The 16,679-nt window shown below is 41.5% G+C and overlaps 1 protein-coding gene across 1 annotated transcript; it reads right to left on the reverse strand.

The window, feature by feature from the left end:
- Positions 1-1,498: 1,498 nt before the first annotated feature.
- On the reverse strand, positions 1,499-16,090 carry stk33 (serine/threonine kinase 33). The gene is made up of 14 exons (XM_053866034.1): positions 15,994-16,090; positions 9,243-9,359; positions 8,755-8,868; positions 8,597-8,701; positions 8,394-8,532; positions 6,558-6,643; positions 6,188-6,275; positions 5,934-6,009; positions 5,752-5,864; positions 5,606-5,691; positions 5,458-5,530; positions 3,150-3,307; positions 2,703-2,771; positions 1,499-2,015 (listed from the first exon to the last, which is right to left on the reverse strand). The coding sequence occupies exons 2-14, from the start codon at positions 9,321-9,323 to the stop codon at positions 1,884-1,886; spliced, it is 1,320 nt and encodes a 439-aa protein (XP_053722009.1). The 5' UTR covers positions 9,324-9,359; positions 15,994-16,090; the 3' UTR covers positions 1,499-1,883.
- Between the last annotated feature and the right edge of the window lie 589 nt (positions 16,091-16,679).

The raw sequence follows: 16,679 nt of genomic DNA on the forward strand, positions 1-16,679 counted from the left end.
GCTCTTGCTGCTGACCTGATGGACAAGTTGGTCCAGCTGAAAACACCTGCTGTAGTCTTGGCTCTCTGCTCGAAACATCGTCTTCTGGGAAACATGGTTCCTTTTAAGCTGAAATGGGTCGCACATCTTGCCAGTGTGTGACCTCTGCTGAGGCTCGCCATCATGGACGGAGGACCCAGAATGCACTGGGCAGGTCCTTCTCTCTTGGTCTCAGGAAGACCTCAGCATTTAAATGACGAGTGACAGACTCACGCCGTGTCGTGTCAACAACCCGTTTCGCACTCTTGAGTTTGAGCAGGAACACAGGGGCCCATTGTTGCCGCTTATTCACTTCCAGATGCAAATTGGTGGATTTGAAATTCACCCTGTGTGTGTTATGCTTGACTATTTAATATTGTATCTTTGCTGGGGATTATTCGCTCTCCAGTGGAAAAAAAAAGAGCTTGAAAGGCAGCACTCTAAAGTAGCTTCTTCTGCTTTCAATGGCTTCCAAACCAGATTAGACCCGCGGCTGCCCTCTGTCCCAATCCTCTGCATTCAGATGGAGCGTAACCAGCCAGTGTGACAGTTTCTCTGTTTTGACAGCGAGTGGGTGCAGCCGCTGCCGTGTACTGGTCGGGTCGGAATTGAGAGGTCAGTACAGACAGAGGAAAAGCAAATCCCCAATCGTTCGCTGAGATGTTAGGAGCCTGTGTTCAGGGACATCTTTGGATGAACGCTCAATATTCAACTTGAAAAGTATAAAAGTTGAAATGGATATGCAGCTGAGAGTTATGAAAAATAATGATAATAACCACCAGAAAACTCAAAGCTAATCATGTAATTCCCCATAAAACCTTCCGTCTTAAAATGCTAACAAAGAAAGTCTAATTGAACCTTGTTTTCAGACCACTCCCGATGGTTTGTGTGCTCACACATTGATACAAAACAATTTAATCTAAATATGCAGGTGTAATTATCATTTCTATACGTCTGTATTTTTTTTAATTTATATTTATTTATATAATATATATTTATATATATTTTGTGTTGCCAGGTATAAAATGAATTTTGCTTATTTTGTAAAATATTACATTTCTCTTTGTATATTTTTTTTATCAATTTCTTGACTGAAAAAACATTATTTTATTTTATTATATAAATTATTTCCTGACAATTTATAATTATAATTTAATGAGGTCTATTGAATACAGTTTTCATGAGTCACTGTAGCTTCTACCTCACGGAACACGTACCTCACCTTACCTGTTTTCAAAGGGCATGACTCAGCGACTGTGGCTCCTGAAGCTCTGAGGACGCCAAGTCCAATGCTTGACCCCATCACGTAAATGAAGAGGGGGAGTTGATATGGTGAGTTCATTCATTTCATTTCATTTGCACATTTATTTACCAAGACATTTGGCATCACACTAAAATCGGCTTCACTGGCAGCAGAAATAAAGGATGAATTCCACCATTCATCTCCCCATTCCATAGCAATGGTTTTATTAAGCTCAAAACACGTTCACAGTTTCTACAAGAGGCTGATAGGTAAAGCAGCGGGTAACAAGCTTCAGATTCAGAAGAACATTCCACAAAAAACGTCCCCAACTGAAGGAGATGTTTGGCACAAACAAGTGGATGCTGACGGACAGACAGTGTTCGCTCCATCCCGGGAGGTTTTGGCAGCAAACATGGTTCAACTTCAGTGGTTCCCTGCGCCTCCGTTGTCACAGTGCATATTTGACACAGTGTTTACATTCACAACCTGCTTCATCACAGTGTCACCAAAATTACAGTACCTCTAACAATATACCATAAGTGTATTTGTACAGCAGTTTTACTCACCACCTCCACCTCCTGATTTAACATGTCATATCAGACTTCTGTTGTTCAGTGGTGGCTCAGTGGAAACCAGTCTTGTTTTGGGGAGACGGTCCGAGGTCGTCTGCTCTGCTGAGATAAGACACTCTCTCATCCTGAGGTTGGGAGATGTTTGCAGTGGACAGCCTGCACAGTTTCACACCATCCTGGCCCTGTAGGGTTAAGCAGACTCTATAATACAGAAAGCAACCTAAAGTGAAGGCTTTAAAGCAGCCCTGCAGGACACAGCTTTAATAGAATTTGGCGCCATCTTGTGGTCTTTCAGGGAAAACTGACCAGACTCCTCCATTAAAAACGCGGTCATTTCGCCCTCAAGCTACGGGCAAGCCAAACCATTACATTGTGTTCGCTCAATATTATCATGTTTTTCAAGCCACATCAATCTACATTGAATTTTTCAAACGTATGTGCTTTGACTGCACTCATATTGGAGACAAGGCTTGCTGTCCTTTCAGTGTTTTTTTGTACGATACAGTATTGTGTTTTCATACAGAAGGTTTACTAAACCATTTTGATATGGAATTGCTACTTTGCTACTCATAAAGCAATTTCTCCCATTTAAATAGTCATATGCAGCAAATAAACCACTTTATATTTTTAATCTTTTAAATAACATACATTTCTTTTCATACACTTAAATGTGGTTAGATACTGGTTGCAAGAGTAAATAAAAGATATCATATTATTGGTCTCAAATCTTTTGACAATTTATCATTTCAATCATTTATAAAGGACGACCCTTATTTTAGTAGCTCAGAGTGGATGTAGAGAAATCCAAAAATCTCCATCTATCTTGAAAAGGCGCCATAAGAAGGAAATTCTTGGTCGGTCATGCTCACCTGTGCAGACGTGGTGCGAGGTAGAGACCCGTTTTTAATTTTGGTGGCGCCGTTCTGGTCACTGCTTTCCTAAGTGTCCAAAACGACAAACAAAGAAACATGAGAAATCTCTACCAGGATAACGTGACCATACATAATAGATAAAGGCCAACTTCCAGATCACCTTGAAGGAATTCAGCTCTGGTTTCTACCTGAACAACACACGGATCCCATTTTAAATATGTATTTCGTGTATTTAAATATGTATAATATGTATTACGTGTCATAAATCCAACTGTCTTTTACGTGAGCCTGGCTTTCAGAAACTGTTTTATTGTTGCTGGCTGCTTCTTGTCTTCATGAGGCTGATTCTTTTCTGGGTAAAAATATGAACAGAACTAAAGAGACAAAAGATTATACAACAACATCCAAAGTTGTTGAAGTCCCATCAGGTCACCATCCACGTACCAGTTTAGCTGCTGCTTCACAGAGGCCGTTCATTTTTGCGGGACAGATCTCAGCATCTTCCTGACACGTGCGGGTCGCGATAGTTGAGATGCTAGAGAGTGGTTTGTCCACAGCGTCCGCAGCAGATGTGATCCATTCATCCTTCTGGTTTTGTGAATCTGACGTGGCGATCACATAAAAAAAAAAAGAGTTGAAGTAAAGTTCAACGCATCCACACAGACTAAAGTGACAAGCTCAAACCTTGGCTAACAAAAATACCAGTGCTGGATATATTACTTCATCTCCAGCAGCTATAATATTATTGATATTTTTATAATTGTTTTGTCCGATAGGAGTATGCATGGTTCTCATGATGAGTATTGATGTTTTTTAAATTACAATTTCCTGTGTTAGGAGATGAATAAAAACTATAAATATGCTGTCAGTGGATATAGGGTCAAAGAAAGTGAAGGACAATAAATGTTTAATAAAACAATCAGAGTTAATATTTGTTAATGCTGTGACAGTCAGTGAGAGGAAAGAAGAGGTGGAGGTTCGAGCTGGAGAGGAGAGGAATGAACATGTGTGTGAAGTATATGGAGTCAGCCATGTGCAGTGATGGACAGGAGAGTGTGGGCAGAGTGGAGCGGGCGGAGACGACTGTCAGGTGTGAACTGCAATAGAGGCTCTGTAGGACAGTCGTGAGACCTGCCATGATGCAGGGTTTAGGGCAATGTTTTTCAACCGTGAGAGAGTGTCAGGTGCGCAGTGGAAAATGATCCAGTTTCACCTCATTTGTCTAGAGATAGAGGTGGGTGACATGATGACTACCAACATGAGAAGATCACTTGGATCCTTTCTATACACTACAGATCTATGCTGAAGCATTGAGACTCTCTCCATCACCCGCAGCAGCGCTGCCATGGTGCTTCACTGCAAAATGTGAAGAGAGAAAGAATTGTTGTTATGAAGCTGGGGCAAAGAATGTGAAAGATTTGTCTGGAAATCCTCCAAACTACAATCAAATCATGCAAAAGACATCATGATGAAATGAATAAATAAATCCATGATATATTTTGCAATATTGCCCAGCGCTTTCTGGAGACATTTTTTAAACTCATACATTTTCAGCTATTTGTTTCTGCAAATACTGTATCATGCCAAAATTAAAAGGGATTTCCTACAGGACTTTCCACTAAGCACAGCTGCGCTTTGGCCAGGGTTCCTTTGGTGCTGTGGCGTGGGATTTTTTTTTCAATTTACAAAGTGTGTCCTGGCTTAAAAAAGGAGGAAAAACACTGGTTTAGAGACAGTCGCTCTGAGTGGAAGATGCTGATGTTTTCATTGAGAGGAATGAGGAAGGTTGAGATTAGAAACTTTTCTTTTTTATTCAGATCCTGAATGTCTTCGGGACTGTATTAAATCTGCATTACAAAGATCATATTTGGATGTAGAAATAAAGCTGCATGCATGGCGGCAGAGACCCCATGAGAGGGAGAAGCGCAGAAAAAAAAACAACTACATCGCTCTGCGCCCTCCCTGTCTGCTGTGCCTACAGTTCACACATGGACCAATCTTTGTTTTGATAAACTAGAATGTTTTCAACCCAGAGAAAATATCAGAAGCTTCTATATTATCTGACTTTTTTGACAAAACATTTTTTTATTTATTTTCTCTCCTCTCTCTCTCGCTCAATCTATCTATCTAACTATATATATATGTGCGTGTATATATCTATATATCTATATCTATATATATATATATATATATATATATATATATATATATATATATATATATAGAGAGAGAGAGAGAGAGATAGATATATATATATAGATATATATATATATATATATATATATATATATATATATAGATTGATAGATAGATATAGATATAGATATATAGATATATATATTTTCATCTTAAGCCACCTGTTCCAACAGGGTTCAAGGATGTAGTTAGTGAGGGCAGGCGGAGGAGTGACTCAGGGAGAAAGGTTAAAATAGACTGAGGCGGAGGAGAGTGAATTGCTGTGGCGACCCCAGAGAGGAAATGTGGAGAGCAGACGTGACAATAAAGCTCTTGATACTTCAATGAAATTTACAAAAATAATTCAAATCAAAAGGGTAAAGAAAGAGAAAGGAGGAAAAATGAATGACACATGATGATAAATGGCTTTCAATAATGTTGAAGATGAGAATTTTCAACGGCAGGACCATTGAACAAGGCAGCTGTCAGCGCACAAGCCGCAGAAGCTTCTGTGTTGGTGCCACACAAATAATGAATAACAATGAAGCAATAAGGTAGATAAGGATGATCATCTTACTTTCCTCCTGTTCCAGGTAGTGATGCATCAACTCAAGCACATTGGTCGGAAGTGCGGGACCATTCATATCACCCTGATGGAGGACCAAAAAAATCCTGTGGTTTAACAAAGAAGTGTACTGTTATTTTGCTTGGTGTGAGGGTGTTACAGTGATCCAGGGGTTTTCCAGAAGCTGACTGGCCGACATGCGGTAGCCAGGATCCACCTTCAGGAGACAGGAGAGGAGCTCTTTGGCTGTTCAGAGACATTAAAGTTTATTGTGACTGGAATGACAGTGGATCGCAATAGCCTCACCTGAACGGCTGACTGTGCTCCACACGGGTCCGTCGTATTTGACTTCTCCCTTCATGATCACCTCCAGTAAAGTTGTCTTTGTTTTGCACAGGAACGGAGGTTCCCCGCAGAGTCTGGGGACACGGCCGACTCTTTGAAACGGTGCGTGTGATTGTGTGCCAGCCAGTGTGTACCGTACTCACAGTGTGTGCATGATAACACCCACACTCCACACGTCACACAGATGGCTGTAACCTCGCCCGCTCATCATCTCAGGAGCTGAGTCCACAAACACACGAGGATTTAAGGTGAGGTGTCATAGAAGGAGTCATTTCAGCGCATCAAAAACCATACAGACAGATAGAGCTTGTCATTGCTGTTCAAAATAATGTGAGCTTGAAAACAGCCCAGGAATAATCCAGAGGTCACGCACTGGGAGCAGAACCAGGTATCATACCCATGTAGGTCAGAGTCCCGCATGCGTCCCGCATCATGTTTTCAATCCCCACACCGCCTGTCTTGATGGCTAATCCGAAGTCTGTCACCTGGGAAACAGTAAGTTACATTCACTGTAGCACACTGGTGATGATACAGACCTCAAACTCCTCCTGACAGTAGTTTGTTTGTGTGAGCACTAACTGGAGCCTGCTGACGCAGCGCTTTGTTTCGCCGCCATCGACCACAGCACAGAGCGCCACTGACTATTTGCTTTAAGATACTTCTTTACCGTTGAAAGCCCAGAGGGAATCCATCTTAACGATTCTCTGACAGGTATCAGTTGAGCGCAGACAAGATCTCAGTTTCACAGCGATGCACAACAGTCTTACCTTGATGTTAATTCTGCTTCGATCGTCTTCGTTCAGAGAGTTTTTCACAAGGATGTTCTCAAGTTTCAGGTCTCGGTGAACGATGTCTGGGGACGGAAAATAGATACGTTTACAAGGGTGGAGTTATAGTTATGCAAAGTACCAATCTCTCAGGAGAGATGCATGAATTTTGTCGAGGAATTGCATCCATCACACATATTAACTTTCCTGTCAGATGAATGGATGCTAGAATCTTCCAGCTTATTCCCCGTCATGTATTTTTATCAATATAATTTGTACGTACAATCTACCCAATAGGACTGGAGGTGACAGTGGCACTACAGCAGCGATGACTCAGCGATCCACATTCAAAACCTGGGTAAACTTTTTTAGTTTCAGTGATCTGACTGTGTAGCGTTTTGTTCAGTCATGTTATGGTTATGTGCATTTTTCAGTCACAAAAACAAAGGAGAGCTTTTGGGAAAGTGTCAAAATTCAAAACGCACCAACAGAACTCCACCGAAATAAATAAAATAACTTTCAAATCACAGTTTTATGGAAATGTGTTTGCTTATTTTATAGTTGTTCAGGTCACAAACAAACAAACCACCATGATCAGTGCTGTATGAAGGATGTTGCCTCTCGGTTGCCAGACTTTTAGATCAGGATTAGACCCATAGTCCAGGACTGAATGAATAAATAAACATATTGTGGGTCTGTGTTACTCACAATACAGAAATACTAAAAGTTTTCTCCGAAGTTAGCGCTACTGGAATCACAGTCACACATGCTCCGACCAGCTACGGCAACTCTGGAGGGACCAAATTCTCCGATACACTAGTTCGCTATTATGATCATTAAAAGGGAGAATGTTCAGAATGTTCAGAGTCAGATTTATTGCCATGGTCAGTGGGGATCCCACCAACTAGGAAAGTGCTTTGGAATAAAATAAAATAAAATAAAATAAAGGCTTTTCACGAATTCAACAGTCTGACGGCCGAGGGGAAGAAGCTGTTCCTGTGACGGGAGGTTCTGGTCTGGATCGGGCGAAGGTTATTTGGCCAGCAGGACCTCACATATACGTCTCTTTCTTTTCACCAACCAGCGTTCAGGGAGTGTCGAGTGTCGAGTGACAATGTCAGTGTCTCTCCCTGCATTGATCATGTGGTTTCAGAGTAAAATGTAAATATATTTTTTCACTTGGTTGACTCTGTAGCACATTTCTTTTGGAGTTCTAATAACTATATTACAACTATATACAGATATATTTTTAAACATTAAAAGAGTTGAGTTTTATTTAATTTTACACTATACAGGAAGAACACAACATTTCCTGTGTACAGCAATGCTTAATACATTTATAAGTTGACCCACACATGGACTTCTGTTTTTTTTTTTGTTTGCGTTCAGTTGTTTTATTAGGTCGTTTCTAAATTTTATATGATACATTTTCCGGCTCGAAAGAGTTTTTCTCAGGCAACAAAGGTAACAAAATGGCCGGGCCACATCTCAACCAACGGTGAGTACCATAAAGACGGATGGCTAGTGGCACAGACACCAGCCACATTAGTACTGCAACCGGCCTTCTGTGGACTTCAATATGTCTAATTTCGAAAAAGCAGAGGTCTGAAAGTGATCCATAAAGGTGCCGCAGTGGGTGCGGGTCTTTGTTCCAACCCATCAAGCATGCACTGCTAAACCAATCAGGTGTCAGCTGAAACAAGCTGCACATGACTGACGTTCCACTACAGTCTTCAAACACCTGACTGGTGAAAAGGTCACCCACTGTGGCCCTTAGAGGACCGGTTTGAGCCCCTTGATCTCTCACTGAGACGAATTGGTGCTGATACGACACACCTCTCTTGTGCAGGTAGACGATGGCGTGGGCTAAGCTGCCGATGATCTGCCGGGCCTCGTCCTCAGTGAAGAGTTTTTTCCTCTGCAGCAGGTGCCTCAGCTCACCTCCGACACACAGCTCAGTGACCAAGTAAATCTTCTAGAAATCAAGAACATCCATCTCAGCGGCAGCTCTGCATATACGCGACATACACGTCACTCACTTTGGCTGTTTCATAGACCTCCTTCAGATGAATGATGTGAGGGTGGTTCACTTGTTTGAGGATTTTGATTTCCTGCTCCAGGAGTTTGACCTTTGAACTCCCAGGCTGTGGCAGGAAATAATTAGCGGCAATATTTACGGTGAACAACTTGAACTCACCTCTGGTCTGCGGACCTCCTTAATGGCCCATTGTGTTCTTGTCTCGTTGTGTGTGGCTTCGTAAACAACCCCAAAGCTTCCTTGACCCAGTTTCCTCCCGTAGGTGTAGAGATTCTTCAGCAACAATAAACATCACAGAAGCAGCGCTTTAAGTCAGTTATCGGCTTTTTTATTGAAAGAATCATCATGTGTAATCGCACTGGAATGCGTCTTAATTTCAAGGCCTCTGGAGTGGCAGGATATATTTTTAACCAGGTTACAAATGATGAAGTTGCTGCCGCGGCTCGTTCAATCTCAGGTCTAATTAACTTGATCATTATCCGTGTGCATGCAAGGCTGAGCACTGGCTGCTCCGGATTGAACAAAGGCAGGCGTGAAACCCCCGGATGATGAGGCCACTCGGCAGCAGCTTCTTCTTTGGTGAAAGTTTGTGAGTTCTTAAGTGCCAATTACCCAGCGGAGACTTTGGACGGCGCTTGAGTCTGTACCTTCAGGTCGGCGTCAGTCCCGAGGCGAACGTGAGGAACCTCCCTTCCCGCCGGTTCCACGGTGGTCCGCAGGGACTCCATGATCCGGCCTCATGCAATCACGACAGCTGGAATCATCTGAAGAGAAGAAGACGGCAATTATCTCCGTGAACTTCTTCATCAAACTGGAGTAACTGTGTCCCTTTGTCTAGTCAAGTCACTTTTGTGTCTGAAAATGAATTATCGTGACGAAGAGACGGCTACTATTAAAGACGATTGAAATCCTTTATGCAATCGTGACTTTTTGCCTGAAGTCGATATCCATTTATGTTGCTGCCTTCTTTGGGGCTTTTCACACGATAGGTTCTGTCTCAGGACTCCGATTCGCCCCCTGCTGTGCAGCCTCGCACCTCTGCGCCTCAGGTGATGCCCCTTTTTCCTGCTCAGCTGGCGGCACTCTGCAGAAAGTAGCTGGTTTGTCGACAACCTATTTAGCACCATCGGCTAGACCACCTTATGCGCTACGAGACGTCGCCACCTCAGATATGATGGACGAAACTAAACATGAAAGAGTCTTGTCATGTTTATTTTACAAGCAAATAGCGTAAACAAACGTAATACGGTGCGTCTTGATTGATCCACGCTGCTCTCACAACACCAAGCAGCGTCTTTCCTCCTCGCAGTCCTCCTCATGCAGACAGCTGCGCTGCAGCCACATCGCAGCAGTTAGAACAGTTACTGTAGAGCGCAGCATTATTCATTTAATCAAATCTGTCGGTCAATAAAATCTAGTGTTTATCAGGCTAATAAAGGCGAAAACACATGACTTATCAAACACCCGCACACATCGCGAGTCCCGGACCACTGCGCTCCCGTTCCCAAGCACAATTTTCCTGCAGCTCCCAGCACCACATGTCAGTGTTCTGGGAGTTTGCAAAGTTGTTTTTGAACGATGTTGTCTGCCCTTACAGTGATCTGACCCTTTGCTGCCCAGCATCTATCATGTTTGTGTGGACTTGCGCTGTACACATAGTTTCTGGCATCTAGCGCAGAGTCGCCTGAGGCGAGAAGCTCACCACCGACTGAGAGTTTCCAGAGACAAAGTGCAGCTCTCCAGCCAGGATCAAGTACGTGGCCAGAACCCAACTCACTTGTGTTCACATCTCGGACTTGTGAGCCGGAAGAGCTTTGTCTCGAGACAGAACACACAGTGTGCCCTTTGTCATGTTATGCATGGAAACCGTCCGATCATTTCTCTCACACCACACGTCTTTTATCATGACGGCGAATCAAACCTTTGCAAATGGCATCCCATCATCATGAACCTCATGATGAATTAAATGAAATAAACCCACCAGCGTTCAGACATTAATCCGAGGCCTCATATTCATCACCACTTCAAGATATCGCTCCCCTGAACTTATATTAACTTTGAGCTCAATTTACCAAGGTCTGAAAAAAAAGAAACTCTCTTCAAATTAAATGTAAAGCAATTATCAAGTGATGACTGGGAGCGCTGAAGTGGATCCACCACACGCACAGCAATGACTTATTCAGGAGGAAGCCGCGTCTTTAACCCCTTGGCTCTGATGCATTGTTTTAGCAGCGGCGGGCCCCTCATAACAGGCCTGTCTCTCAAATTATTTCCCTTCCAATTTCACATCAAAATGATTGTGACAGCCTCGGGAAATTCCAATCACCTCAATCATGGCTCATTTGTGCGCGACAGACGAGTGTGATGAGTGTATCACTGTTGTTGTGCTGAGGTGTCTGTCTCCAGTCCTCAACCCGTGATGAACAGGAAATGAGATACCGGGGTCAGGTGAGGGTGAGAGGCTTCACGGCTAGAAATGGATTTCATTTTTAGGCTATTGACTGTTGTTTTAATAGCTTGGATAAAAACATGATGAAGTAAAAAAAAATGTGAACTACTGCAAGATTGCGGGGGGGATTGTATATACAGCCTGGAGGTGGCAGTTTGATGAGAGACAAACTTGGTCATAGGTCTTGAGACTACTGCCCACTTGAAAGTTTGATGATCAAATTCTATTCCATTATTTTCTTGTTCACTTCCTGTAGTTTAGAAGCATTCTTGTTTCTGGGTTTAGACAGTCTTAATGCACACATACGGAATCATGCTATCCCATCCCATGGTGTAATATATTAGCATTGGAAAAGTTGAGTCCTAAACTGACGAAAAAGGCAGCATTCAGCGTTGACGCATTGAAAGTGTGACACATAAAAAAGACCATTCATTCAATGTTTGATAACATGTCAATTGCGATTTAAAGTCCATCAAACAGCCGTGCATTTCAGTCATGGTAACAGCAACTGACATCCAGTGTGATTCAGTGAGCAAAGCTTCAACATGCAATGCTGAAGGCTGCCTTTTTCGTCAGTTTAGGACGCAAAAGTCCACTTTCACAACGTCAAATTATGACGCCAAGAGAGTGAGGATGTGTTGTGCTATTAATGGTCGCAAGAATTATTGTCATTTTTTTAATAACTACGTGATTGTTATGTTGTTATGTAATACCTTGAGGTCTAACTGAAATCTTCGATATAAATAAGCCTGGTGACACATGGAAATATTAACATTTTGTGGAGTAGATTAGAATTGGGGGCTTGGAGAGCAGCACTCATATCATCGCTAACTTGGTCTCCGATAATTCATAAAGTCCAATTGAGATAGACAAATAGATAAGGATGAAGTTGGAACTGAGTGGTATACGAACGATCAAAAACATGGATTTTTTTTCATATACCACTACTAAGGATTCAATGGTACAGCCACTCGGACCGTACCATTTTGGTCCCGGGTCTCCCAGATGAAAACTCTTCTAGTGAAACACAAACAAATATCCCTCGCAACCAGTGCCCTACTTCCTCAATACTCCAAATGAGCTGACGCATACTGTCCGGTCCCCAAGCTTTCAACACTGTTGTTTACTTTGATATGAGCAAACACAGTGCTCCTGCTTGGGCGAGTCGCAGAAGAGGGTGCTCATGACGTCCCCGTCTCTGGATCGCTGGGGACTCGAAAAAAACTTATAAGTGTGGGAGGAGACAGCAGTGTTTATGTCCTCTGCATTACTGGACTCTGTCTCTGAACCATTTCACCTACGTGCAGTTCTATGTATTCGCTCACTCGTGCTCACATGTTAATGAAGATGATAACAGTGTGAAAAGCTGAACTCACTTCACACTTTACATCGCACATCTGCTCCCTTGCAAACACGTAATGATAGGCTCATAGCATCATGGAGAGGGAAGACATCAACATTTGGAACTTATGAGTAAGACACATCGAACCTGTAGGAAAGGTCTCCTTTAAGTCACCTGGAATTGGTCAAAATGTGGGCTGAGACGGAGCAGAAGTGGGTTGAGAGTTCACTGACTGGACACAGCGCTGCTGCTCATGATCAGGACAGACAGAAAGTGAAAACACAACGCACTGAAAGGCCGAGGAAAGGGAGGAAAAAAGTGTCAAGTCTGGACACGTTTCAGTGTAGGACTGAGTGTTGACTATGAAAGTCAATATAGCGTACAGTAGTCACCTGGATGTGACTTCAGTTCTGAGAATGCACGTGACCAAATCACGTTGGACAAATAACAAAAAGTATTTGTATTTATTAAGCATTTATTAAAGATACTAATCACTTCATTGAAGAAAAGTTTGTTTTTTTTACATATGCACCAAACCTGACATCTGTGTCAGCGCCTTCAAAATGAGAACAGTCCAACCAACATGATTCAGCCCTTTTGACGTTTCTTTTCTTTTTTTTTTTTATTTGTTCACACCACCTCAGAGAAATACTTGAACTACATGGCCTGAATTATTGGAGGCTGAATTATTGGGGACCCACATTATAGTCTGGCTGGAAGACAAGCACACCCTTCAAATCAAAACACACAGCCGGAGCTCCACCTTTCTTCACTCCTCAGTTTCCTCATCTCCAGTTTCTGCAGAAAGCAATTAGAGCCAGTGGTTCATCACAAGTCAATTCCTCTGCCTCCCCATCATCCTGTCAGACTCCTATTTCTGTTTATTTAGACTGGTGTGTTAAAAAAAAAAAAAAAGCACAGGCCCCATTGACTGTCAGAGTGGACGCATTATCTAAGCACGGAAATCAATGTCACCGCGGATCAAAGAGAACAAACAAGGTCAAACCTTTCTAGCAGATGAATATTTTGGAGGTCCACATTCCACTTAATCCACATTTACTTTGAGAGAAAATACAAGTGGAACAGTGAGGAGACTCAGGTTTCAAACATCGGAGTGTTTCAATTTCTGCTTATGGAGATATAAATAGGAATAAAAAGCGGATATTCAAGAATTAATAAAGTGGATCACATCTCCATCTTAACTTGAGCACCAACAAAGTGACCACTCCACTTGTGGAAAATTAATATATAATCGATTTTTTTTTATTTATGTCTTTTTACTTAGAAAATGTAGTGATAAATGAAAGTATCAAAAGGATGAGATGAAGCAGCTCCCTCTGAGAACCAACACTTGCTCTTAAAACTGCAATATCCTGTTCAATGACCTTATTAGCATATTTTTATAGAAGTCAGTTTATCGCAAATCATCATTTTAATTAATGCACGGGGTCATTAGCAGCCTTTAATGAGTTATGTAGGATACAAATTGGTTTATCCGGCTCTCAGGCTGAAATCTAAGTCAGACATAAACAAGATCTCGTCTGCGGGAATCCGAATGTCGGCGCTGGCGGCTTGAACTGGAGCACAAATATTACATTTTCCTCATGTGAAACTTAATCATTTATTGACAGCTTGCCTTTGATGACAAATGATAAACTTCACAGTCCTAATGAAGCGTGGAATTACATTACCTGATGAGGCAGGAAATTGCATGTTTAGAATGCAAATACAGGGCTCATCTGCTCCACTAAGTTAGAAGGTGAATCCTAATATTATGCAGGGAGATTATCAAAGCGCCGCTGCTAAATGTGGTATAATATTATCGGCGAAAATCTAAATGAAAATGGACTCTTTCGAGCGACCGACGGACCAGAGGACTGTCGGTGTTTGCATTCCTGCAGCCACAACACAAGAAATGCATGTCGAGTTTCCAGTAAACAAACATTTAAAGCCCCCTTGAAGAATCCCCTCTGTCTTCAGTGGTCATGTTTGATAAGTGTCAATTGGAATGAAAACATGTTTTTTTTTTTTTTTTTTTTTCGCCAAAAGCGAGCAAAAGATCAAATTGTGCCATTTGCTCTGAGCACTCCACATGTTGCTGGGAGATAAGAGGCAACAAATTCAAATTTTTCTCATTGGTTTAATCCTGGTTCAAGCTAATCTCTGCCCTTGCTGGTCTCAGCCTTGGGAGTCTACAAGAGCAAACGTTTAAAAAGAGAAATGTGGGCCAAAGCAGGAACAAGAAATGAAACATTTTAATTGACAGCCAGAGAGAGCGGCTTTCAGCGTCAGATATAAATGCTCACCGGTTGTAAAGTTGACAAGTAAAGAAGCCGCTAATGAACTTTAAAAACATATTGACTGGTTTTCCTCCGGCCACACACCAAGGGATGATGTCTCCCATTTTTTGCATAAATACTGCCTGGGAACAAGTCAGTTTTATCACCACGTCATGATGCCAGATTATGTACTTAGTGCACCCAGTTTCCATTTAAAGTCCAAAAATGTAATGAGGAACAAAAGAAGAGACAAAGAAACGTCTGATGGTGTAAAACTATACAGTATGTTACAAACAAAATGGAAGATCAAATAACAAAAAGGCAAATCGTACTTTTCATGCCTTTGCACATCAACACTTCATAAAACCATTCGATATATTTTCAATTTCATGTGAGGTGCAATGAGTCCGACCTTGTTCACACTAGTATTATTAAGGACACTTTGGCAACCAGAGATTTTTTTTTTTCCTGTGAGACTAGTAAGGAAGCTTTATTTGCTTTATTTGCTGGTGGATTTTTCATTTTAAGGTCATGACATTTTATATATTAGCGGCTCTGGGAGGTAATCTTCCTTTAGACACTACTTTAGACACAGCGATTCAGTTCAATAAATAAAATTCTGTAATAAAATAAGGCTGTCTCAAACAGGCACTCAATATAGCCATTCAAAAATGAATAATAGAAGTATAACACGCTTCTAAATGAGGCAAAATGAAGAACCGTTGAGATGTAGATGTTGAGATGTATATATATATATATATATATATATATATATATATATATATATATATATATATATATATATATATATATACACACACACACAGAGATGCACATTGTTCAAAATATATGGTCTTGTTTATTGTATTTGATGGGCATTATTCAGCAAAACAAGCATCAAAACCTATATAAGATTGCAAATTTACAATAACTGTTCCACCAAGACGAAAACAAACATCTTCTAGCAAGATTTCTTGCTGCATCTTCATGTTTGTATCTTTCTTTTCTCTCTGTCTTTAACACTTCATCTTACGTTACACTAAACATTCGAAAACCAAATTAAACTCTTTCAACTGTGCACGTCATATGGCGAGACCATCAGTATTTGAAAGCAATTTCAGAGTCGTTTCTTCTCTGTTAAGACCTAAAAAAAAACTTCAGAGACTCCAGTAAATCCTTTTACAAGGCTGTAAGTGGAGCATTAGCCACGGCACGCGTCGCCATGGCAACCGAACCAGACGCCGCAAAAACTAGAAAGTAGTTTCTCCGTAGTCGCGACAAACGCATCCTTAAAATAAAAGGAGCCGTTCAAGACTAAAGAGTCTTACCTTCCGGACGGAGCCATGTGGTATTTGCCTGTGAGCCTCTGCTTTAGATTTGAACTTTTCAAGCTTGTGGACACAAGCAGTCCCCCGGCTTTCTTCTTCTCTGTTTGCGATCTGCAGCGCCCCCAGTGGCTGTGACTGTAACGGTCCGGGCAGTGACTCCTCTTTCCGTGGTTGAGCTCGGCGATGGGGTTGAATATTCTCTGGTTAGAGGGCTCCATCTAGTGGACAGTCTTGTTATTGCACAATGACAAATTGTCCCATAAGTTTAATGCGTTTTTGTACTGTAAAATTGTGCAATATTCATGTTTATTAACTGTGTGCGTGGCACTTAATAGCTGAGGTCAAAGGTCACACATGACATTTTCAGTGTTTCATCACAGACTTCCCAGATTCAAACATTAAATGACACACCTTGCGCGTGTGTTGCACATTCTTTGAGTTTCAGTCTACACTTTATGAAAATAGGATGTTTGTGACCTACGTTTCTCTTCCGTAGGTTATTAAAGTGAATTATCGATCATCTACACGCCAACTCTTGAAGGACTTTGATGTGTAGCTGAGTGATTTTGGCCAAAGTATGAAATATGATGTGTCATCACTTTTGAAACATATACTTAAAAAAGGTTTAAAATGCGAATGATGTTTTAAATTCGTAAAAACCTGTATATTTCTAACATGAATAAAAG

This window comes from Synchiropus splendidus, chromosome 5 (assembly GCF_027744825.2).
Source record: "Synchiropus splendidus isolate RoL2022-P1 chromosome 5, RoL_Sspl_1.0, whole genome shotgun sequence".
Lineage (NCBI taxonomy): Eukaryota > Metazoa > Chordata > Actinopteri > Syngnathiformes > Callionymidae > Synchiropus > Synchiropus splendidus.